Source organism: Camponotus vicinus, unplaced genomic scaffold (genome assembly GCF_025532165.1).
Source record: "Camponotus vicinus isolate PSW18456_S1 unplaced genomic scaffold, iyCamVici1.0 SCAF_10, whole genome shotgun sequence".
NCBI classification, from domain to species: domain Eukaryota; kingdom Metazoa; phylum Arthropoda; class Insecta; order Hymenoptera; family Formicidae; genus Camponotus; species Camponotus vicinus.
In genome coordinates, this window is record NW_028141946.1 from 7,378,592 (window position 1) to 7,396,758 (window position 18,167).

At 28.6% G+C, this 18,167-nt stretch overlaps 2 protein-coding genes across 4 annotated transcripts; one reads left to right on the forward strand and one right to left on the reverse strand.

Annotated features, from left to right (window-relative positions):
* The first annotated feature begins 2,553 nt into the window (after positions 1 to 2,553).
* On the forward strand, positions 2,554 to 5,279 carry LOC145960411 (riboflavin kinase-like). 3 transcript variants are annotated; one of them, XM_083079857.1, is made up of 5 exons: positions 2,554 to 2,683; positions 2,761 to 2,903; positions 3,589 to 3,737; positions 3,854 to 3,956; positions 4,034 to 5,279. In XM_083079857.1, the coding sequence occupies exons 2-5, from the start codon at positions 2,816 to 2,818 to the stop codon at positions 4,198 to 4,200; spliced, it is 507 nt and encodes a 168-aa protein (XP_082935983.1). In that variant the 5' UTR covers positions 2,554 to 2,683; positions 2,761 to 2,815; the 3' UTR covers positions 4,201 to 5,279. The 3 variants fall into 3 exon arrangements, with proteins under 3 accessions (XP_082935983.1, XP_082935982.1, XP_082935984.1); XM_083079856.1 differs by having other exon boundaries at positions 2,782 to 2,903; XM_083079858.1 differs by having other exon boundaries at positions 2,555 to 3,058.
* LOC145960410 (uncharacterized) lies at positions 3,045 to 6,723 on the reverse strand. The gene is made up of 6 exons (XM_083079855.1): positions 6,497 to 6,723; positions 5,839 to 6,259; positions 5,605 to 5,734; positions 5,204 to 5,472; positions 4,987 to 5,135; positions 3,045 to 4,920 (listed from the first exon to the last, which is right to left on the reverse strand). Exons 1-6 carry the CDS (start codon positions 6,516 to 6,518, stop codon positions 4,322 to 4,324), a joined length of 1,590 nt encoding a protein of 529 aa, XP_082935981.1. The 5' UTR covers positions 6,519 to 6,723; the 3' UTR covers positions 3,045 to 4,321.
* Positions 6,724 to 18,167: the final 11,444 nt, after the last annotated feature.

The window sequence follows — 18,167 nt, forward strand, 5'->3', positions numbered from 1 at the left end:
TATAATTATTAGTTATATTATTTTTAGTAATGAGATGAATATAATGACACGAAAGTAGGGTAATAGTAATAATGTAGTAGATGGCATGCCTTGTGAATCTGTTTAATCTATATCTGGAAACCTGTGCTTTCCAAATTAGATTGATAATAAATAAATCGCGCGTTTCCTAGAAAAGACCATCAAAGACTCGTCAGAAAGGAAGAAAAGGAAAACAAATTTTTATTCGCCGCATGCAGCAACTCGAAAAGACATCGAATCAGATAGTCTCCGCGAATGTGAATGTATGCGCCTGCAAAAGCTTAAATCGAGCCTGATTTAATAGAAAGCTGAAAAGAAATCGTAATAATGATAATAATAATAATAATAATAATAATAACGCCGTTGTTAAAATGATATAGAGCTGCCGGGTCATTTTACACACATAATAAAGACACGTTAACTTTGCATCGTATCGTGAGAGTTCTTTCATACGTAATACGTGTAAAGCACGATAAAAATATCATCTGCGATATTACATATTTTTTTTATATAGAGATTCAAACAAGGATTGAAAGTGGTATAATTTCGATTTCGATGTAAAAACACAAAAATGATCTCTATGTTTATTTGTGGCAATTGAAATGTAGCGTAAGGGATTTATAGTATCTCATATATATTAATATTGGTTTCAATTCTTGATTTAAACTTTCATGCATAAACATGAAAACATGACACTTGCATATATTCTTCCTTATCTACAATGTTAGAGAAAACTCAAGAAATTATATATTTTATATATTATATATTTATATTGAAATTACACATAATGTATCAATAAATATCACGGTTTCAATCTTTGAGTTTGAATCAAAGTTTATCAAAAACTATAATATCTCGCTTGTATACACTATATAAGAGTAAAAAATGCTCGTTATATCCGTGATGTTTGAGATCAAGTGTATTCAAAAATCCTCGATTAAATCCGGCAAAAGGAGATGCAAGCTCGTTTATAGCTTGCGTTTCGTGTATTTGTGAGATATATAATATAATTGCGATATAAATAATACAATTATTTCTTTCATTCTTTTTTTTGAATTCTAAAACATGCTCGTTTCATTAATATATTGGCTAACTTTCGGCGCCTTTTTGTTTTTAACAATCTTCCTTTTTCTTTTTTTTTATTTTCTAAATAGATATAATAGTATATCAAATTTTTTTATATATGTATAATGCTTATTTATTCTCGAATGATTAAGTTTATATATCAACATTGAGCACAATGATTATTTAGTATAATTATTAACTGAAGAACCAACAAATTAGACTAAAGAACAACTTTTTAATTTTAAAAAAAATTATATTCTGCTTTTAATTTTTTCCGTATTTATGTAGACAATTTTATCTTTGTTTTTATTAGCAAATTCACAATTTGATTTTTGTAATTACTTTTACGATAACATACATATATATATGTATACATAGAATTCTCAAAAACGAAAAAAAACACAAAAAAAATTATCTCAAGCTACCCCACACTTTGTGTGATAAATGAATGCATGATTGTAGTATTACACAATATCCGTGCCGCAAACTGAATCGAGAGAAATGAAATATAAGAAGAAAAGAAAGATCAGTATCGCATAGATGTAAAATCTTTATGGATAATTTTGCTATAAGAGCATCTCGGTCGTTGCAAGATTTTCTATATATATATGTGATATTTAAATTAAAAAACTTATGTTAATTTAAATTATCCTCCTTTATGTACATATTAATCATTATAAAAAATATCGCGCAAGGAAATCTGTCGGTTTTAAGAAACAGATTTTGTTGTCTTCTGTCTAATAATTATTCATTCGTTAATTAAACATTGTTCAAGCGATCAATAATATTTCATATATACGTATGCATATATATTCTCTTGCAATTTGTTAAAAACATAGTTTTATAGTAAATAAAGAGAATTACAAAAGAAATCGGGTACGTTCTTACGACAAAAAAATACTTTATAATAACTTAATAATGTATACATATAGGTCCATATTCTGAATCTTCTTTTATCGATAAAAGTGCCTCTAAAAGTGGCTTATAGCCAATCAGAAGACTTATAAGCCACTTTTAGAGGCACTTTTATCGATAAAAGAGGATTCAGAATATGAACCATAGTATGCAAATGCTTGTAAGACTTTGGTATATTGAATCATATTAAGTATATATACATAGAACTAAATGTATAATTAAACGATAGATTTTTTTATGTAATGATATAGATGTAATTTATTACGTAATGTGATATTTCAATTGATAATATTTAAAATTAATTTTAAAATTTATTTATTTTAAATTAACTGATATTTAAAATTTTAGAAATTGTAGTTTAATTTTCATACAAGAAAATAATTTTTTATTGTATCAGTATATCGATTAACAAAGAAATTGATTGAAGAAAAGATTGCTTGCAATTTTTAATAATTAAAAACATAAATTGTGACATTAACATAGTGTTGCTGTTTAGATATAGCTAAAACACCAAACTATTATCTTTCATTTAGATTTTAGTTTAAAAATTTAAACAAATGCTAGTCTTTCAAATTTTCTCTAAAAAATCTAACAAATTTTATGCGATGTTTCAAGAGATAGATTAAAACTTGTTAAGATTGGTCATGATATACGTTTGCAAATATCTAGCATCGGATAACAGAACGTGCTGATATGTCATATATTCTATGAGGATATGCCACGTCATATGTCATATTAATTATCGTTAGTTTATCTCAACAGCTTTTTCCGACTTATTTGCAGAATAACACCGATTAGTGCAAAATAAACGAAAGTTATGGGCAGCAAGGCATTATCATACTTTATGTCAGGAACTGTCATCAAAGGCTTCGGTAGAGGCTCTAAAGCGCTCGGCATTCCGATGGGTATCCCTTATTTTTTTAGGACAAGAGTACATTGAAATCGTCGTTCAAATGCGTATCGAAGTCAAAACGATCTGACCCTCAAGAAAAAAAAAATGTTGCGCGAGGATTCATCACATTATATCAATACTAAATAACGAGATGTATAATGATATGTGGTAATTTATTTCTCTCTGCTGTCAAAAGCCGAACAATTTTCACATTTACAATTTTAATATTTGTAATTTTCAATCTTGTTTCTTCACTTATTTTGCAACTGACGTTCGCGTTATATACGTAGTATTACCCTGTTCCAGGTTAGGATTTTTCACAACAATCCACGCTTACATGCATTTTAAATCAATAGATCTATCTCCTTTAAAATTGCACCTCCTGCACTTTATATCTTTCCTCAAAAGGTTTTAAAAAATATTTATTTTATTCGAAATGTAAAAAAATTATCTTTCCGTATGTCTTTATAATTTTTAATTGAACCTTAATAGCAATTAATCTCTTGTATATTTTACACTTTTTAATTAAATATTAAATTTCAGAAAATATCTAAAAACATATATATATGTATATCACTCCACATCTTATCAATGGCGCCGTGTTTAATCCAAATATTGCTATTAATGTTCACGGTTAAAATTTATATTGGGACTTAATGTATAAAAGAATTAATATTTTGTTTTTACAATTATATTAGCTAATTTCTCAGAATCTGTAGTCAACGATTTGCCGGAAGATTTAAATACTGGAATTTATTACGGCTGGGCTTCCTTGCATGGGCAAGTTTATAAAATGATCACCAACATAGGATGGAATCCTTTTTACAACAATGAGAAAAAGTCAATGGTGCGAAAAATAATATTAAGAAGTTGAAATTTTCATTGATTAAATTGCCTCTCAAAGTTATTGTTTTATACCTTATTATCATCATAAATTAAAATAGTATATTTAATTGTTTGCAGGAAGTTCATCTGTTACATAAATTCCATGATGACTTTTATGGCAAAGAGATCAAAGTAATAATTACTGGATATATACGGCCAGAAAGAGATTTCTCTTCTTTAGGTAAAAATATTATCATTAATCATCATTCTTGCATAATTTATGATTACTGTACAATTTTGTGTTGCTTATTTTTTCAGAGGAACTCGTCAGAGAGATAAAAAATGATATTGCAATAGCAGAACAGAAATTAAACGAGCCTATTGTAAATAAATTAAAAAACGATGACTTTTTAATAAAGCAAATGATTGATGATTATGGAAAGTGCCATCTTTATCTGCTAAATAATTATAATTATTATTTTTAATTCCACGCTTATCACAAAATACTTATATGTAAATTTGTATTTTATTTACAGTCATTTAGAAACTGATCTAAGCTTACATAATTGTAAAAAAAATATAAAGACAATATTAAATTAAATTACATTAAAATGACTCTCGATCAATGATTGTTGAATCTGTCGAAGGAGGTGGAGGGGGAGGAGGTAAAGATGACCAAGGAGCATTTGTATGCATTGGCGGTCGCGCAGATGGATAAGGCATATTTAGACATGAAAATGATGCATTGGGAGGTTGAGGATAATTCATCGGAAAGGATGGAAATGTAGAATTGAATCTCGGAGAAGCGCCGAACGGAATCCTCGGATATTGCGATTGCATGTTATTGCATTGAGAATTCGGTGTAGCACCTTGAGAATATTGTTCCGCGTCACTAGAGCTATTCGAGAATTGTAATTGCTGTACTGGTGACAAGCCTGATATATTAAATGACGGTCTGTACTCCGCATTTGGTCCATTGAACATGGGATGTATGTTTCTCGGGACAGGCGACCAATGCATGTTACTCTGATGTTGATATTGGAACCAAGAATCGTTATAGGAATATGGCCCATTCTGTGGTAGATTAAAGTGACTATTATTTCTCCATGCCTGTTGCCTTTTCTGGTTCTTCCTTTGAAATTTGGCATTTCTGTTCCATAGATGATTCGACTGGCATTCAGTTGTTGGCTTATTTTGAGTAAAACCTGAAGAACGATCAATAGTAATTATTCAGTCATTCAATTAATATTAACAGCTCGAGAAATACTCACTCGACAGACATTGCCGTTTCCGTGATGTGCCGGCATCAGAATTATCTTTGTTATTTTTTTGCTTTAACATTTCGTAGTAAGCTCGCTCTTCCTCGTCGTCTGAAAATTCCGGTAGCTCGTCATCATCCATCGCATCATGAATATTCAGTCTGCAGTAAAGATTGTTCACTTGAGTATCATGTATACACTGCGTATCATATTTTTTCAAAATACTGACTTATGTAGTTCATGTAGGAAGATTAGTGACGTATATTGCGTATTTGGACAATAATAAACTGGCATGCCCACTTTAATATTGTTTTCTTGTATGTGTTCGGAACTATTGAAGCGAATGCAGTAATTCGCTTCGCTCACAGGACCAAACACATCTAATATTTTACCGAGTGCTCTTCCTCCTTTCTCCATAAATAAAACTGTATCAATATGGAGTGTAGGCTTATTGGGCTTCGGTTTTACAATTACCAATTGTTCCACTATTTTATCTACCTGAATTCAATGACAAAAATGTAACTTTTAAATATGAAAAAAGAATTATAATTGATTTTATGATATTATTTTATCTTATGAGCTTCTACATTTCTATAAAATTATGTTTAAATACATTTATATATTGCTTACTTCACCCAGAAGCTCACATAAGACTTCAGGAACATTAATTTTTAAATCTTCTATTGGCGGAAGATCATCAAGTTCATTTTCTATTTGTTTTTTCTTTTTTACTATGCTTGTTTTATTTCCTTTCTTCTCCCTAAAAATATATATATATATCAGGTGTTTATTATTTCTATATATTAAAAAAAAAATTAAATATATGTATGTCATAATTTTATTCTTAGAGAAACATAATAGTACTTGTTGTTATTATTGATACTAATATCATCTGAGTCGTAGTCGCTGCTGCTACTGTCGCTACTACTGCTACTGCTACTGCTGCTGCTATCATAGCTGCAAATAGAATCATCACTATCAGTTTCCTCGCAAGATGATAATATATTTTTTTCAATTGTGCGATACTGCAAAGTTTCGGGAATTGGTATAGTATCTTGATTGTTCGATTTGTTTTGACTTTCAGATTTATCTTGCTCTCCTGATTTTTCTTGATTTTCAGATTTGTCTTGTTCTTCAAATTTGTAATGATTTTCAGATTTGTCTTGTTCTTCAAATTTGTATTGATTTTCAGATTTGTTAGTGTCTACTTCTGTCTCCTCCACATCTGAATTAGAATTATCATATTCCAGAGCAATAATGCTAAGAGAAGATATTTTACCATTTTCTGTCAAACAAATGCAAAATAACTTTATTGCAATGTTTGTGTATAGATCAAAATTTGTTAATACTAGACACAATACATGTTTTTACATATATCTAACATTGATTGACACAATATATTTTTATCAATAAGACTCATATTATTAATTATGATTAATTATCAACAATTTTTCTAGTCTTATTCACAGAATAATATCGATTAGTGTGGAATGAATAGAAATTTTTATCAACAAGTCATTACCGTATTTCACGTCAGAAGCCATTGATAATCGCTCTAAATTCAGCTTTGACACAGTATTATTACATACTGCACGTGCACGTGGTGCATGCTTTCAGAGGGTCTGTTCTTTTTAGCTGCACTGCTGCACTAGTGCAATAAATTGGAAAGAGACAAACATACTTTCTTTCACTCTAACTAATTGCACTAGTGCAGCAGTGCAGCTAAAAAGAACAGGCCCAGAGATACAGCGCTAGCGCAAAGGCAGAGAGAAGACTGAGAGATGGTCATGGTCTGTTTTTAGGTGATCCCTGAAAGCGATACTCCCTCTATGGACATTGAAAACGTGGACATCAACTATAAAGCCAAAGTCCATGAATGTTCTCAGAGGGTAATATATAATGTGCACAATTTCTGATTTTGTTCCGTGCTATGTGCACGAAATGCCGGTAGCACCAGAGTATAACAATCATTATTTTGAAAATAATATATAAATATGATAAATAATAATTTTTATAAAAATAATTTTTATAAATTACTTACCTATATGTGTATGTATGTGTGTCCATACGTTGTCCAAATAATTTTAAATATAAGAATAGACTATATGAATATCGGCGTATGTTACCGCCGGCATAGCTCTCAGGTTCATGAGAGTACTGAAACCTCCTCACCTGGCAAATGCCTTCGTTAATGCGGAGATACAGGGGAGGAAAAATTGAGGAGGAAAAATTTTTTTATTTATTTTTATTTTTTAATAGAGTTCTTAAACAGAGAATATATAATACATATAAAAAATATATATTACATAATTATAATATATACAACGTAAATTATAATTAATTTGCAATTACATAAAAAACACATTACAAAATATTAAATTATGTAATGTAATAATAATTACATTACAAATATATATATTACAAAATTTAATGCAGAATATATAAAATACAATGCATTAGAAATATGTATTACAAAATATAATACAAATTTAATATAAACTATAATTTTAAACTTAATACAAAATAAAATTTATTACACGAAAGTGTCCAAAGTATACGTATAATATAAAATTTACTAAAAATTTTTACATAGACCAGACAAGACTGATTAGTGATGATTGATTACGCGATATTTATTATTAATAATCGACATAGAATAATAGAATTTAATTAGTTTTATATAAATAACGTATAAACGTAAATAATCATGATCAAAAGAGTCATTAATAAAATTATTGATCATTTCTTCGATTGTAGAACAAAGTATTTACATTCCCAACCAGCAGAGAATGTTTTTTAAATATATTTTTAATATTTATTATTCATTATAATGAATAATAAATACTACGCATTTCGTGCAGACCATGAAAAGAAATATTTACAACGTGTAAAGATAGAACAAGTTTTGATGTAAATCAAAGATTAAATTACAAAATAAATTGCGATTTAAAATTCGCGAGAAAACGCGACGAATAAATAAATCGACAATAATCGAATATTCAATTGCGAGATACGTATAATTTTTATAATATAATAATCGAATCAATAGACACGCGTGCGATATAATTATTATCACACAAATGTGGACAGACGAAAATATTTTAGCAAACATTTGTGATCCGTATTGTTTATGAACATAAAATTCACTGTCCGATTTATTTGCGATTAATACATACGCGACTTTATACGAATTTCACGATTGAGAATAAAATACATATCCTATTTCGCGCATGATTAGCTGAATAAGAAGAAATGAGCTCTATAAGCTTTAAAATATAATTAAAAATCGCGTTGTGGCCACGTTTAATAGGAAATAACGGAACGAATGATTTTCATTAATATAGTTATCGATCGTCTTTTAAATTACAAAAGAAAATATTTGCACTACCAGCATTTTGCACGAACAATTAAAAACAATATTCAAAGACGTGGAAAGATAAACAAAGCTTCAATGTATAAGTCAACAATTAAATTATAAGATAAATCGCGATTTAAAATTCACGAGAAAACGCGACGAATAAATAAGTCGATAATATGCGGAATATTTGATCGCGATACGTATAATTTTTATAATATAATAATCGAAGCTCTCAATAGACACGTGCGCGATATAATTATTATCACGTAAATATAGAAAATCGAAAATATTTCAACAATCATTTGAGATCTGTAATGTTTGTGAATATGCAATTCAGCGACCGAATTACTGCGAATTTTTATAAGATATATCGCAATTTAAAATTCGCGATAAAACGAGACGATAAATAAATCGATAAAATTCAAAATATTAAATTGCAGATACGTGAGTGATCGGTAATCCGATAAAAAGAGGAGCGATCTTAAAAATGGAGAACGATTAACATCTTGTTTCTACATCAGATTTTGCAACATCAATCTGCGAAGAAAAGTTAAGTGATCCATTAAACGTCGGGAATTCCATCGTAGAAGGGAACGAATCCTGGATCTTCCGGACTATTCCCGATAGCAATGATTTCAGTAAATCCCGATAGCAATGATTTCAGTAAATCAAAGACAATTATCCCTCGATATTATTTTCAATTCACGAAATTGATATTCACGTCAGAAAACATGTTCTTTCATTATTAAGAAATATATTTCTTTATTGAAAATTAAATGGATATAGCAATTTTTTTATAGAAATGTGATTACGAACGATTATATTTATAAATAATAAAATCCATGCATCATTGGAGTTTGTGTTAAATGTGCGAACACAATAATTTTGGGGTACCGTTTGCGCGCGCGAGACGAATCGAACCCGATAACAGCAAGATTTAAAAAATTTCAATTCGAATAGTTTTCAAAATAAAATAAATGAAATAATTTTAAATATATAATTAATTTCTAGATTAATTATCTAGATTCTTATTCTTGTAACGTTTAAATTAATAATTTTTTTTTCTTTTTATCAATATCTTACTGATATAAGGGTACCCATTCGATTCGTCTCTAAATTTTTAAGTATTCGCACATTTTATGTAACATTCATGTATAATTTCGCGTATATATAATATATAATATTAATAAAAATTATAAAAATATTTTGGATACGTTAATTTGTACATGTATTTTATTATACATATATATAAAATGGTATATATCTAAAAATTAATATTCTAAAATGGCGATGGATGTCCAATACCTGCAAATAGTTTCTTAAAAGAAACTAAAAACTAATATTAATGTCCCCAGTACCTAGAAATAATTAATTAATAATTAATAAAATATATTCGTTCGTAATCATTTTTATCGAACAGTTAATAAAAACTAATTACAATATGAAATTAGTTGAAAAATAGATATTTATACACAACGCTATATCCATATTTAATCTACTATTAAATCTTTCTGGCATTAAACAATAATAATACCAATCCTAATAATGACAGAACATTTTTAACGAGAAGAAAAAAATAGATGCATTTCTCTCACATCTAAATATATATTATTTAAATTAATTCGACTTTAAAGAAGCGTATGACGTTCGTCGTTGAATGACTACCGAAACCATTGCTGTCGGAAATTGCCAGGAAAACCTGGGATTAGTTCCATTCTTACAATAAAAATTCCCAATTTTTAACGAAGCACCGAACTAGACGTCGCGAATGGATCTTACAAAAACCGATAAGAAATAATTCTCCATGATGAAAATCGTTTCGACTCCCCGGCGATACGAGCCACGCAACTTTCATTAACGTTTACCTAACGAAAAAAACATCGATAAGACTCTTTCATTACAACGACAATCTCGTCTAAGAGCGCGAAAAGAACGAGGGAAAAACACGGTATTTTCGCAACCGTAATTTATTAATTTATTTATAAATATTTTCCGATACGAAATTCGTAAATACAAATATAATTGAAAAAACAAATTATTAAATTCATAATAATTAACTCGCGATTTTATAATATCGAAGGTGATCGTTAAATTCTGTGTGAAGCTAATATTTAATCGTTGACTTATAACATCGAATCTTCACTTATTCGATATTTTTTTATATTTAATTAGCAATATTTAGGAATATTATCTAACGAGAGCGATAAAATTCTTTTGTTAAAACAATAATTTTGTATAAGAACGCGAAAACAACGCGAAAAGAACGCGGAAAAAGCACGGTATTTTCGTAATCATAATTTATTCATTTATTTTACGAATACGAGTATTCAGTTCCGCACGATATGGAATTCATAAATAGATAAATCTAACGAAAAGTATATCATTAAATTTATAATAATTGATTCGCGATTCTATAACGAAGACGTTCGTCATATTTTATAAAGCTTATATTTAATCATTAATTTAGCATCGAATTTTTACATTTCATATAAAAATTTTCCGAATTTATTAATGATTCTTTGATATGAATATATAAATAGTTACTCTTTTATGAATATTTCAAAAATATGTACTATAGAAACAAATATGTTAATTTAACAAATTACTATTATATAATCATTATACGTATACTTTCGACCATTTTTCCTGTAATTTACATAAGAATGCATTGATATAATTGACAATCCTAAATACAATTTAATATAATATAATTATAGTTATAATTGTATTTTGTACACAATTACGTCAATAATTAAAAATATCAATATTAAATTATAATTAATATACAATTATAACTATTTACAATTTACAAAACACAATTTACTACTTACAAATTACAATTTACAAAATAGAATTTATGATGTTATCAATATCAAATAAATGGATTCGTTTTATTCAAATGTTTAATAACATAAATATTTTGATATTGACAACATTAACATTTGGACTTAATATTACATATCATATATATCTGTAAATTATATATTTAACTTTTAATTTTTAAAATAAAATATAACATGTTAAAATATATCTTGAACATTTACAATTATGCAATTTGTTTAATCTTCTTGAAAATAACTTTGATAATTTAAATTTCATTTTTAAAACATTTTTAAAAATAAATTTCATTTAACTTTTTAAAAATTTTATAATTTATTACAAAGAATTACACGAAAGTATTTAAAATATACGTATACTATAAAATTTATTAAAAAGTTCTACAAACAAAACTGATTTGCGATGATGAATTACGCGATATTTATTATTATTAATCGACGTAATAGAATTTTATTCAAAACGCGAAAAGATAGATCAAGCTTCGATGTAAGTCAAAATACATTAAAATACAAGATCAATAACGATTTAAAATTCGCGAGAAAACTGATAAATACGATAACGAATAAATAAATCGATAATATTAGGAATATTCGATTACGATATGCATAATTTTTGTCGAAACCGTCAACAGACAGCGCGCGACATAATTATTATCAAACAAATGCGAAGATATTTTGAGACATTTGAGATCTATAATATTTGCGGATATAGAATTTACTGTCTGATATATTTGCGAATTTTTAGAAGATATATCGCGATTTACAATTTCCGAAGAAGACGCGACAAATAAATAAATCGACAATATTCGGAATATTTGATTGCGGTATGTATAATTTTTATAACATAATTGGAGCCCTAATAGACACGCGCGATATAATTGCTATCACACACAAGTGCGAAGACATTTCCACAGACATTTAAGGTCTGTAATATTTGCAAATTTATTTGCGATTAATATAAATGTCTATTTTATATAAATGTCGCGATTGAAAAAGTACATGTTGAAAATAAATATTGCATCTCGCGCATGATTAGTTAAATGAAATAAAATGAATCTTAAGACTTTACAATTTTAAATGTAATTAACATATAATTAAAAAATCGCGTTGTTCGCCACGTTTAATAGAGAATAACGGAACGAATAATTTTATCAAAGTCCCTCTCTAATAATTTAACTATCTAACTATATCTCTAACTGTCGATGTATTAGTAGAGTTTAATAAGATTTATATAATGATTTAAACAATCGCGATTAATCATTAATAAAATTATCGTCTTTTCAAATAGTAGGAAAAATATTTGCACTATTAGCGCAGACTATAAAAGACAATATTCAAACACGTGGAAAGATAGACAAAGCTTCGACGTACAAGTCAACGATTAAATTAAGATAATATTAAGTTATAAGATAAGTCGCGATTTAAAATTCCCGAGAAAACGCAACGACTAAATAAATCGATAATATTCGGAATATCCGATTGCGATATGTATATCTTTTATAATATAATAATCAAAGCGCCCTCAATAGGCATTATTATCGCGCGCGATATAATTATTATCACAAATGCGAAGATATTTCGACAGACAATTTGATGTCTGTAATGTTTACGAATATAGTACTCACTGTCCGAGTCAATTGTGAATCTTTATAAGATAAATCACGATTTGAATTCACGAGAAAACACGACGAATAAATAAGTCGATAATATGCGGAATATTTGATCACGATACATATAATTTTTATATTTGATCGCGCGATGTATATACTTAATATGTATATACTTTGGACGGCCCTCCTGGTTTCGGTACGAGCGAAAATCCCATTTCTTTTATGAGAATCAGTTTCGAGCCAATCGGTCGAGAATGCAACGATACAACGAGCAAGGACTAAGCCCAAACCGGAAAGAAGACGAAACGATTGACGGAAATAGAGGAAAATGAAGTTCACCAACTCTTTTTCGCGCATAATTATCCTATCTCGTATCGAACCTGGACCCGCTAAGCACGATTTCAGGTGCTCCGCCCGGACATATTATGCCTCCCGCGGTTGCTATATGCTACACCAGGCTAGTAGACGGCAAAAGAAGAGGATACCCACATTTTTTAAATGCTTACATTCAGCAATTTAGAAAATGGGGAGGCAACCCCTTTTACCGAGCGAAAATCGTGCCTAGGGGAATCCACTCGACTCCTCGACAGGGTTAACACACGCAGTGCGTGTGGCTGTAGACGAGCAAAGAGAAGGGACCCATTGACGACCATTCCGAGCAATCGATCGAGTTCTAATCAATTCGGGCCGAATCACTTGACGAAGCACGAAGCGCGAGTACGTTGCATAACAACGTGTGTAAACTCGAAACATCTCAGTTAGTTGGCATCGGAAGTAGAGACTCGTTAAAAATAATGAAATTGGGATTTATACAAAAATGTCCAACGCGAAAGCGCGAAAACGCGATGACGCGAGAAAGCTAAACGCGAAAACGCGGTAACGAGACGCCGCGGACCGCGACACGTTGACGGCACCGACGACGGAAAGTCGACGACGCAATGTGCGTTCAACACATTAAATGCGCGTGCCACATAAGAGCCATTGTGGGATCTTACAATAGAAATCCTCAATTTTTAACAGGGCACTGAACTAGACGTCGCGAATGGATCTGACAAGAACCGATGAGAAATAATTCTCCATGATGAAAATCGTTTCGACTCCTCGGCGGTACGAGCCAGGCAACTTTCATTAACGTTTACTTAACGAAAAAAACAACGACAATCTCGTCTAAGAACGCGAAAAGAACGCGGGAAAACACCGTGTTTTCGCAACCGTAATTTATTAATTTATTTATGAATATTTTCCGATACAAAATTCGTAAATATAAATATAACTGAAGAAACAAATAATTAAATTTATAATAATTAACTCGCGATTCTTTAATAGCAAAAGTGATCGCGATGAATTTTGTAAAGCTAATATTTAATCGTTGACTTATCACATCGAATCTTCACACTCTTATTCGACATTTTTTTATATTTAATTAGCAATATTTAGGAATATTATCTAACGAGAGGGACAGCGATAAAATTCTTTTGTTAAAACAATAATTTTGTATAAGAACGCGAAAACAACGCGAAAACAACCTGAAAAGAACGCGGAAGAAGCACGGTATTTTCGCAATCATAATTTATTCATTTATTTTATGAATATGAGTATTCAGTTCCGCGCGATATGGAATTTATAAATAAATAAATCTAACGGAAAGCATATCATGAAATTTATAATAATTGACTCGCGATTCTATAACGAAGGCGTTCGTCAAATTTTGTAAAGCTTATATTCGATCATTAATTTAGCATCGAATTTTTACATTAATATTATATAATCGTTATACGTATACTTTCGGTAAATTTTCGTGTAATTTACATAAGAATGTATTCACGTAATTTACAATCGTAAATACAATTTCATGTAATATAATTATAGTTATAATTGTATTTTATACAAAACTATGTCAATAATTAAAAATATCAATATTAGATTATAATTAATATACAATTATAACTATTTACAATTTACAAAATACAATTTATGATGTTATCAATATCAAATATATGTACTTGATTTATTCAAATGTTTAATAACATAAATAATTTGATATTAATAGCATTAATATTTGGACTTAATATTATAGCTATATATTAATTTACACATATATATGATATATTTTTAATTTTTAAAATATATCTTGAACATTTATAATTATACAATTTGTTTAATCTTCTTGGAAATAATTTTGATAATTTAAATTTTATTTTTAAAACTTTTTGAAAACTAAATTCAATTTAATTTTTTAAAAACAATTTTAATTTATTACAAAGAATTACACGAAAGTATCCAAAATATATGAATAATATAAAATTTATTAAAAATTTCTACATAGTCCAAACAACTACACTGATTAGCAATGATGAATTACGCGATATTTATTATTAATAATTGACATACAATAATAGAATTTAAGAATAGAAATTAATTTTATATAAATAACGTTTAAACGTAAATAATCGTGATCAAAAGAGTCATTAATAAAATTATTTATTGTTTCTTTGATTGTAGAGAAAAGTATTTGCATTACTGGCGCATTTTATGTAGGTTATCAATACTCAAAACGCGAAAAGATAGAGCAAGCGTCGATTATAAATCAATGATTTAAATACAAGATAAATGACGACTTAAAATTCGCGAGAAAAAATAACGAATAAATAAATCGATAATATTAGGAATATTCGATTACGATACGCATAATTTTTGTATAATATGAAAATTGAAACCGTCGATAGACAGCGCGCGACGTAATTATTATCAAACAAATACGAAGATATTTCGAGATATTTGAGATCTATAATATTTGCGAATATAGAATTTATTGTCTGATTTATTTGCGAATTTTTAGAAGATAAATCACGATTTACAATTCGCGAGAAGACGCGACAAATAAATAAATCGACAATATTCGGAATATTCGATTGCGATATGTATAATTTTTATAATATAATCGGAGCCGCTATAGACACGCGCGATATAATTACTATCACACACAAGTGCGAAGATATTTCGGCAGACATTTAAGGTCTGTAATATTTGCGAATTTATTTGCGATTTATTTGCGATTAATACGCTATTTTATATAAATGTCGCGATTAAAAAAATACATATTGAAAATACATATTTCATCTCGCGCATGATTAGTTAAATGAAATGAAATGAATCTTAAGACTTTACAATTTTAAATATAATTAACATATAATTGAAAAATCGCGTTGTTCGCCACGTTTAATAGAGAATAACGGAACGAATGATTTTATCAAAATCCCTCTCTAATAATTTAACTATATCTAACTATATCTCTAACTGTCGATGTATTAGTAGAGTTTAATAAGATTTATATAATGATTTAAACAGTCGCGATTAATCATCAATAAAATTATCGTTTATTTAAATAGTAGAAAAAAATATTTGCACTACTAGCGCAGACTATAAAAGACAATATTCAAACACGTGGAAAGATAGACAAAGTTTCGATGTAAGTCAGCGATTAAGTTAGATCGCGATTTAAAATTCGCGAGAAAACGCGACGAATAAATAAATTGATAATACACGAAATATTTGATACGTATAATTTTTATAATATAATAATCGCGAAGTCCTCAATAGATACGCGCGCAATATAATTATGCTGTCACATATAAGTGCGAAGATATATTTCGACAGACATTCGAGGTCTGAAATATTTGCGAATATAAAATTCACTATCCGATTTATTTGCGATTAACACGCAACTTTATATGAACGCCGTGATTCACATAAGATACCTATCTCGCGCATGATTAGTTAAATAAGATAAAATGAAAAATTTTTATAATATGATAATCGAAATCATCAAGATGCGTGCGCGATACATTATTATCACTCAAATTATCACACATTTGTAAATAATCGCGATTAAAACAGTCATTAATAAAAATATTGATCGTCTTTTAAATAGTAGAAAAAAATATTCGCACTACTAACGCATTTTGCGCGAACTATTAAAAACAATATTCAAAGACGTGGAAAGATAAACAAAGGTTCGATGTATAAGTCAACGATTAAATTATAAGATAAATCACGATTTGAATTCACGAGAAAACGCGACGAATAAATAAATCGATAATATTCGGAATATCCAATTGCGACATGTATTAATTTTTGTAATTTGATAATTGAAGCGTCCTCAATAGACACGCACGCGAAATAATTATTATCACACAAAGGCTAAGATATTTCGATAGACAGTTTGAGGTCTGTAATGTTTGCGGATATACAATTCACCGACCGAGTTATTTGCGAATTTTTATAAGATAAATCGCAATTTAAAATTCACGATAAAACGCGACGAGTAAATAAATCGATAATATTTTAAATATTCAATTGCGTATAACTTTTATAATATAATAATCGAAGCCATCAAATACGCGGGTGACATACCAGTAATATGCGATAAAAAGAGGAGCGATCTTAAAAATGGAGAACGATTAACATCTTGCTTCTCATCAGATTTCGCAAGATCAATCTGCGAAGAAAAGTTAAGTGATCCATTGAACGTCGGGAACTTCACTGTAGGAGGGAACGAATCTGACTCTTCCCCTTTGACCTGTCCGGCATGGGTAACCCTACCAGTAACTACGACCGATATTCATAATCTTCTTATATTTAAGATCATCTTAAGTAAAGCTTGAAAATGTTATACGATCATTTTATTAGCCGAATGAAATCTTAAGCACTTAAGAGATGATTTTAAATATAAGAATAATCTATATGAATATCGGTGTACGTTACCGCCGGCATAGCTCTCAGGTTCATTAGAGCACTCAAACCCCCTCACCCGGCAAATGCCTTCGTTAAGGTGAAGATACCGTCGAGGAGGAAAAATTTTTTTTTATTTTATTTTTTTATTTTCTTTCAATACAAAGTTTAATACACAAGTTAATGTAAAATATAATATAATTTGAAACGTAATACAAAATAATTTATAACATGGAATAATTTATTACACGAAAATGTCCAAAATATATGTATAATATTTTATAATATAAAATTTACTAAAAATTTTTACATAGTCCAGACAAGACTGATTAGCGATGATTCCCTAAGATTATTGGAATTTTAATATATTTTCCTTAGCATTAAAGTAATATTTAAAAAATTTTAATGATCACCTAAAATAGCCCTAACAATCCTACTTCTTGAAAGGAATATTACAAAAATTTTAATTTATATAGTTTATAATAAAACATTATATTTTCATTATAAAAATAATATATAATATAATTAAATTTCTATTCACATATATATAATATATATTCATAAATATCTGAAAAAAATAATTTTCTTAATATCTTCAATATTAAACTTTAATAATATAAGCTATTTAGATAAATTTATATAAATATAATTAATGAA

What these genes read in the sequence shown, in the direction of transcription:
- LOC145960410 (XM_083079855.1), bottom strand. Translation starts at nt 6,518, where the DNA reads ATGGCTTCTGACGTGAAATACG. An exon ending in AGTATCAATAATAACAACAA is followed by an intron (nt 5,735 to 5,838) that starts GTACTATTATGT and finishes ATATATTTTTAG; the next exon opens with GGAGAAGAAAGGAAATAAAA. An exon ending in TTCCTACATGAACTACATAA is followed by an intron (nt 5,136 to 5,203) that starts GTCAGTATTTTG and finishes TCTTTACTGCAG; the next exon opens with ACTGAATATTCATGATGCGA.
- LOC145960411 (XM_083079857.1), top strand. Translation starts at nt 2,816, where the DNA reads ATGGGCAGCAAGGCATTATCATACTTTATGTCAGGAACTGTCATCAAA. An exon ending in AGCGCTCGGCATTCCGATGG is followed by an intron (nt 2,904 to 3,588) that starts GTATCCCTTATT and finishes CAATTATATTAG; the next exon opens with CTAATTTCTCAGAATCTGTA. An exon ending in ACAATGAGAAAAAGTCAATG is followed by an intron (nt 3,738 to 3,853) that starts GTGCGAAAAATA and finishes AATTGTTTGCAG; the next exon opens with GAAGTTCATCTGTTACATAA.